This window comes from Benincasa hispida, chromosome 7 (genome assembly GCF_009727055.1).
Source record: "Benincasa hispida cultivar B227 chromosome 7, ASM972705v1, whole genome shotgun sequence".
NCBI classification, from domain to species: domain Eukaryota; kingdom Viridiplantae; phylum Streptophyta; class Magnoliopsida; order Cucurbitales; family Cucurbitaceae; genus Benincasa; species Benincasa hispida.
Genome location: NC_052355.1, coordinates 48,682,842 through 48,690,034, shown reverse-complemented (window position 1 = coordinate 48,690,034; position 7,193 = coordinate 48,682,842). Strand labels below are relative to the sequence as shown.

The window sequence follows — 7,193 nt, the reverse complement described above, 5'->3', positions numbered from 1 at the left end:
TATAGACTATTGAGCACACATATAAGCTCATCAAACAAGAGCCAATTACAAATTTAACTTGGAAATCAAAGAGAAATCTAATGCCAAAGCTGAATTACATCCATATCAGTCCATAAACATGCGATATCAAAAATTCACCCACCAAAACTCAAATAAACGTTATTTGAGTGCTTAAATCACGCTCTGATACCAATTGATGGAATACACAAGCATACAACGAAAGCAAACAAAATCAAGAAGTACTCTAATTATATTTAATTTGAGTTCTAAAGCATGCTATTTTATAAATTCAAAAAAGGGTTTCAAGAATAACATACCTTTGATGATTCCTCCCAAATCCAAGTTGCTCTTCACTCCAAATTAGCTCCAAATCGATAGTGAACCATTAAGAGATCTTTTCTACTATTCTTAGCCTTGAATTTGAGTGGTGGAACTCGAATTTGAGTAAATTTGTGAAGTGAAATTCTGGGTTTTGAGAGGAAGAAGAAGATAAACTAAAAATCGATTTTCCAGCTCCAATTTATCTCTCCTCCTTCGAAATTTAGTGCTTTTAATCACGGAATACAGGCAAGCAACATCTCTTCAGCCCAATAGCTAGTAGCTGCTTGAAGATTTAATGAGATTTGTGTGTGATTGTAGGAAGAACACCTCCTACTTGAGGTATTTGTGGGCAAAACCCACATAATCCAACTTTTCCATTTTTTTTTTTAAAAAATAAATTAATTCAAAAATTGATTTAATTAATTCATAATTAATCAAATATCAAAATTCTATTTCTTAAATTGAATTTAAAATTAGAAATTAATTAAACATATTTATTTAATTAATTAATTTAATATCAAATATCAAATTAATCACACATTAAATTTCAAACATGAATCCCATTCATGTAATTAATATTTATATCAATATTTAAATATTATAAGCTCTCCAATTTCGTTTAATTTCAATAAATTAAACGTTAAATGATTATATCAAATATAATTTATATAAACCCTAATTTGAATTTGAACTTATCCAAATTCAAACCCTAATTTTAATTTAAACACTTCAAATTGATATCATTCCAAATTCACTCAATTTAATAATTCAAGGTATTCGTGTTTTACGAGCGAGTAGAGGGACCTTATAAACCTACAGATCATGAGCTCCAACGATTAAGATTAATTGGCTAAAATTCTTTAGACCAAATTAATTAGTATTCGTTAACTATCAAGCCACGCCACTATAGCTCGATAGTTGCGCTCTCCTCATTGTAGATATATTTGTGTCCACATGATTTAACCATAACTAGTAAGTCGACCCTTCACAGGTTGTTCGTAATAACGGCTGGTTAATATGTTGTTTTACCCCTGATATTACGTCTTGTTCCTTAAGTTCCTACTGATCCTCTAATGAACAATTGGTTTATGATCTAATCACTAAACCAGATCCTTCTTAGGGCAATGAGAGGGTGAGGCCCTTTGTTCAAGACCTGAATTCCGTACTTAAGAGAACAATCTTTCTCCTATCCCCAAATCGGATAGGCATGAATTCCATCTTGCACCCTATGTCCCCAACTATCTACTTGGTCTTGCCCCTGAAATGGGAGGCTTATTGAGCTAGCGTCGAGGATAATCCCAAATAGACACGAGTTCATAGTTAGCTCAAGATTAAGATCCAGTTACCTAGGTCATCTAAGTGAAATAGTCAGTCTTAAAAAGTAAACAACGTTTATACAGTAAGAATGACTTATTTCTTGGTCCGATCTTATGCAAACTTATTACATAGGACACCCCCACTCCTCATGTCAATACATGAATGAATTTGGATAACATTTGTAGTATCTTTACAACAACTTGTAACAACTATAGAGTAGGTCGCATCCAATAGTGCTACCAGAATAAGGTACCCAACCTTAATCATGTACTATAGACCATTTTAGCTATTTACTCGAACTTGATTCATCTCTATGTCTCTACATAAAATTTATGTATTCATATAATAACCATGGATCTTAGTTTATTGGATTTAGACTTTTATTAATGTAATTAATAGATTCAATACCTTTATTGAAGAAATGTTGAATAACATCTTTTTTGATAATAGATTATGTTTAATTTTACAAACTGCAAGTTTTAGGACATAAAACCCAACATGCAAGGAATACTACCACGTTGTCCCCAGGATAAAACAACCCAAAAAAGAAAACCCGATCGGAAATGCACCGTTACGAAACTGGAACCACACTCTTCTGACTGAATGCTCAGAAAATGGAAGTGGACAAAGAAAAAATAAGCAGAGGAGAGCGAAGGGAATAGAAGAAGTGTTGTTCGACAAGACAATGGCAACACGTCCATCAAACCCACATTGGTGGGTCTCTTCACTCCCTCCAAAATATGGATACCCCTTGAGGACTAAACCCATAATCCAAGATTGAAATACAAAAGGGAGACTTCTTTTTCAAAATTTTTCAATGTATGATTATCCAACCAAAGATTGGTTTTCTTTTGACTTTTTGAAAACAAATAAATTTTCAGCCAACAATTTTTTATCTCCGATCACTAAAATATGCATGTTCCTCACTCATCGTTAAGTATAAATCCAAAATATTTATCTCTGGACATTCAATAATAAAAATTTATTTACAAGGCGGCAGTCTCACCAAATAATTTCTCATTGACGCGCTTGTTTCAAGTTTGTGTGTATATATGTGGACTCAGAAAACAAATAAAATGTATTGAAGAAATGGCAGAAAAACAAAAGGGCACAAGAACCACTCATTTCAAATGGTGGAAACAACCCAACAGACCTCACTCAACAACCAAGAGAAAGGTCATTTTAATTTGAAGACGATCAAAGATGCAAAATCAAGCTCTCAATCACAATGGGACCCTTTTTTTCCTTTTCATTTCTCCTCCACTAAAATCCATTCTCAAAATTCCATCTGGATAATTCTTCCCTTAAGTCTCTGTAATACAACAACATCTCCTTTCCCCAAAAGCACTTCTCCATCAAATTTCTCTTCTTCAACCATGTCTCTCGCCCATTGCCTCTTTTCAACTTCCAGAAAAATCACCAAATCTTCTTCTTCTTCTTCTTCTTCTTCTTCTTCTTCTTCTTCTTCTTCCTCAAATCCCCACTCTCAAATTCTCAAAAATCGCCCAAATTTATTCTTCCTCCAAAATCATATTCTCAATAAACATTCTTACCTAACTTATAAGCCTCACCAATTCTCTTCTATCTCAAAATTCCAACACCCTTTTGCTGGGATTTCATCTTTTGCTGAAGCAGGGGGAGAGGGGAAGCAAGAAATCATTCAATTTAGTCAAAATCATGAGCAACAGAAAGCTAATGAGGAAGAGGAATTGCCAGGGATAGCTCAGACTTTTCATATATCTTCAAGAACTGCCACTGCTATTATAACTTGTATAGCATTTTCAGCTCTTAGTTTTCCACTTTTTATGAAGTCTTTAGGGCAGGGATTTGCTTTGAAGACAAAGATACTGTCATATGTAACTCTGTTGTTTGGGTTTTATATGGCTTGGAACATTGGAGCCAATGATGTGGCTAATGCTATGGGGACTTCCGTCGGCTCCGGTGCATTGACGCTCCGGCAGGCGGTGGTTATGGCGGCGGTTTTGGAATTCTCAGGGGCTTTACTTATGGGAACTCACGTGACTAGCACAATGCAAAATGGGATTCTTGTTGCGGGTGTGTTCCAAGGAAAGGATATGCTTCACTTTGCTGGATTGCTTTCTTCTTTGGCTGCAGCTGGTTCTTGGTTGCAGGTACTAACATTTTGTAGGCTGTTCCTCCTCTCTCAATGTAATCAAGGGTTAGGAGATGAGAATGAAATCTGATTATCCGTAGTTAAATCACTTAAGTTATTCAAAATCACTCTTAAACACGTCTTTAATCATTTAAAATTAATTTAATATTTAATTTTACATTTTTAAATGTAATTCTAATATCATCAAAATTGATTTAGAATGATTAAAAATATGTTTAGAATGATTTTAAAAATAACAAAAATATTTTAAACTATTTGAAAATCACTCCCAAATATGTCCTAAATTAGCTAATAAAAGCTTTTGAAAAAAAATAACAATTCAAACTCCCTAAACTTTGTGGTTATGAATTTAAATATTAACTTTTGAAAAGGTATCAATTTACATTTTCTATCTCATTCCGTTTGGATAAAAATCGTGTGAGACTTGACCTTACTTTCTCGTAAGTGAATCAACTTAGATTTCTTTTGAAAATTGTTCAAGCATCAATTCTAAGAGGCTATTTTATTAAACCGATGTTTGAAGAAGTCAAACACGTGTAAGAATGGAATGCATGGACAATTTTCGTATGTAATATTTATAAAAAATCTAAATTGATTAACTTATAATAGTTTAGAAGTTTAACTTGAAACAATTACATGTTTTACTCTATGTTTTTCAAAGTAAGTCTGAATAAAGGTGCTAATTAACACTCTTACAAAAATTCATGGTTTGAATTGCCCAAGAGTGTAAATTGGAATTTCTCAAGTTTTTTTTTCCCAAATATAGTACAATGAGAAATTCAAATCATAGATCTTTGAGCTGCTAATACACACTACATGTCAATTGAGTTAAACTGGATTTGACTATATAAAAGATTTCTTTTTTGGAAATAATATATATAAAAATTTCTTACAGTATACTGAGGGGTTATTTAGAATTGAATTAATGAGTTTTAATGTGTTTGGTATGGCTTTTAAAAAGCATTTTTAATGCTTATTATATAAACATCTTTGGAAGAAAATTAGTTAAGTATTTCCTCCAAAAAAAAAAAAAAAAACCACCAAGTATTTTTTTTATATATGTTTTGATTATGATTTTTTTTCCCCCTTTGTTTACTTTAAATTAGCCACGAACACTTCTCACGGCTCTTTTTAATTTTATAACCAAATACGGTCACTATTGAAATAAGCACTTTTGTAGCTTTATAATAAGAAATCCAATAATGTAGTTTTCATTCAAGTTAGCCAACATTGTGTTCTAAAGGTAAGTTTTGCATGAATGTGCAATATTGAAAATATTGTTAGCACATCCTACATTTTATGATTTTGATTATAATAATTTACTTCAAAAAGTATTTTTCTAGGAAGGAACCTTTAAAATTAGTTTCTTCAAAAGCACTTTTGATCATAAAAATTAATTGACTGCATGATGTCAATATGCATAACTATAGGTAGGCAATTATTATGGCTCTATAATTTCTTTTCGTTCAGACATTGTTGGCCAATAGTTCTTGAACTATTTCAATAAAAATAGAGGCATTTGACATTATATCAACATATCTTTGAGAATCAAATTGATTGCGAATATAAAGGTCTTACAGTTCCTTTTGACAGTTTTAGGATCTCTTAGATCCCATTTAGTAACCATTTTATTTTTTATTTTTTATTTTTGAAAATTAAGCCTACAAATACCTCTACTACCTCTGAACTTCTTCCTTTCTTGTCTACTTTATCCATGTTTTCAAAACCAAGCCAAAATTTAAAAACTAAAAAATGTGATTTTTTAAAAAACCTGTTTTTGTTTTTGAAATTTAGCTAAAAATTCATCTATCGTACTTTTTGTGAGAAAATGTGAGAAAATAGGTTTAATTTTCAAAAATAAAAAAGAAAAAACGCAATGGTCATGAGGGGGCTTAGTAATACCCCTAATCTTTATCTTAATGAGAGAATTGTTATTCTAAAAGAGAACAATAAAAGAATTAACCAAAAAATTTCTAACTTTACTCTTTCATCATCAATGTTGTAAGATTGCATCATACTATGGCTGGCCCGTCTCGACGACGCATTGTATAGTTGGATCAATGGTTGGATTTGGTCTTGTCTATGGAGGAGCTGGTGCTGTCTTTTGGGGCTCACTGGCAAGAGTTGCTTCTTCATGGGTGATTTCTCCATTAATTGGAGCTCTGGTTTCATTCCTCGTCTACAAGTGCATTCGTAGGGTATGTTCCAGCTCACTGGCATTATGAGTCAGGCAAGCTTCTTGCCTTGATTTTACATTAGATAACCTGCAAGCGTTATTAAAAACTCAAATCCTAAAAAGCACAATTAATTGTAAGCACTTTTCAGTTTGTGTACAGTGCAAAGAACCCAGGACAGGCTGCTGCTGCAGCTGCACCAATACTCGTATTCCTCGGCGTAACTGGAATATCATTTGTATCATTTCCATTAAGTAAGAATCTTAAATGGGCTGCAGTGCAGGCCGTTGCCTTTGGAACAGTAGGTGCATTTCTTGTCGACAAATTAATTCAGGGACAACTTGGCCATCTACTCAACAAAGCTGCTTCGTCATCGAAAAAGACCGATGAAAGTATGATTGAGGGTAAAAACATTGGGTTCCTTGATGATATTGCAGGTCCAAAGGGAACTCAGTTGGAGATAGTTTATGGGGTATTTGGATATATGCAGGTCCTTTCTGCTTGCTTCATGTCATTTGCCCATGGTGGAAATGATGTATCCAATGCAATCGGTCCGTTGGCAGCTGCATTATCCATACTTCATGGCAGCGTCGGTGGGGCAGAGATTGTCATTCCAATTGATGTTCTAGCTTGGGGAGGATTTGGAATCGTAGCCGGGTTGATGATATGGGGCTACAGAGTGATAGCAACCATAGGAAAGAAGATTACAGAACTCACACCAACAAGAGGATTTGCAGCAGAATTTGCTGCTGCTTCTGTGGTTCTAATTGCATCAAAACTTGGTTTGCCAATCTCAGCAACCCATACATTGGTTGGTGCAGTCATGGGTGTAGGCTTTGCAAGAGGACTTAACAGTGTTAGAGCAGAAACTGTAAGAGAGATAGTTCTTTCTTGGGCTGTGACAATTCCTGTTGGTGCTTTCCTTTCAGTTCTCTATACATGGATCTTGACCAAGCTTATGTCATATATTTTATGAGGCATGTATATGAACAACTTCAGATATGCCTCTTGGAACAATTTGTTTACTTGGTTCATTCAACATATCTTCTTCCTTTTCCAAATGGGAATGGCTGTTTATAAATCATCAAGCAAGCGAGTAACTGGTGTGTTGCTTGTTTTTCCTTCGTGATATTTGGGATCCTTGCAGAAAATTTCTGTACTTCTGTAGATTGAACTAAGAGAAATGAATTTTGTGTTATTCTGGCAGTGTAATCATTTTTTCAATATATCAAATAGCTATACTAACA

At 33.6% G+C, this 7,193-nt stretch overlaps 1 protein-coding gene across 1 annotated transcript; it reads left to right on the top strand.

Moving 5' to 3' along the window:
• The first annotated feature begins 2,820 nt into the window (after nt 1-2,820).
• On the top strand, nt 2,821-7,158 carry LOC120082000 (inorganic phosphate transporter 2-1, chloroplastic). Its single transcript, XM_039037203.1, has 3 exons — nt 2,821-3,770; nt 5,779-5,970; nt 6,098-7,158. Exons 1-3 carry the CDS (start codon nt 3,015-3,017, stop codon nt 6,920-6,922), a joined length of 1,773 nt encoding a protein of 590 aa, XP_038893131.1. The 5' UTR covers nt 2,821-3,014; the 3' UTR covers nt 6,923-7,158.
• The last annotated feature ends 35 nt before the right edge of the window (nt 7,159-7,193 follow it).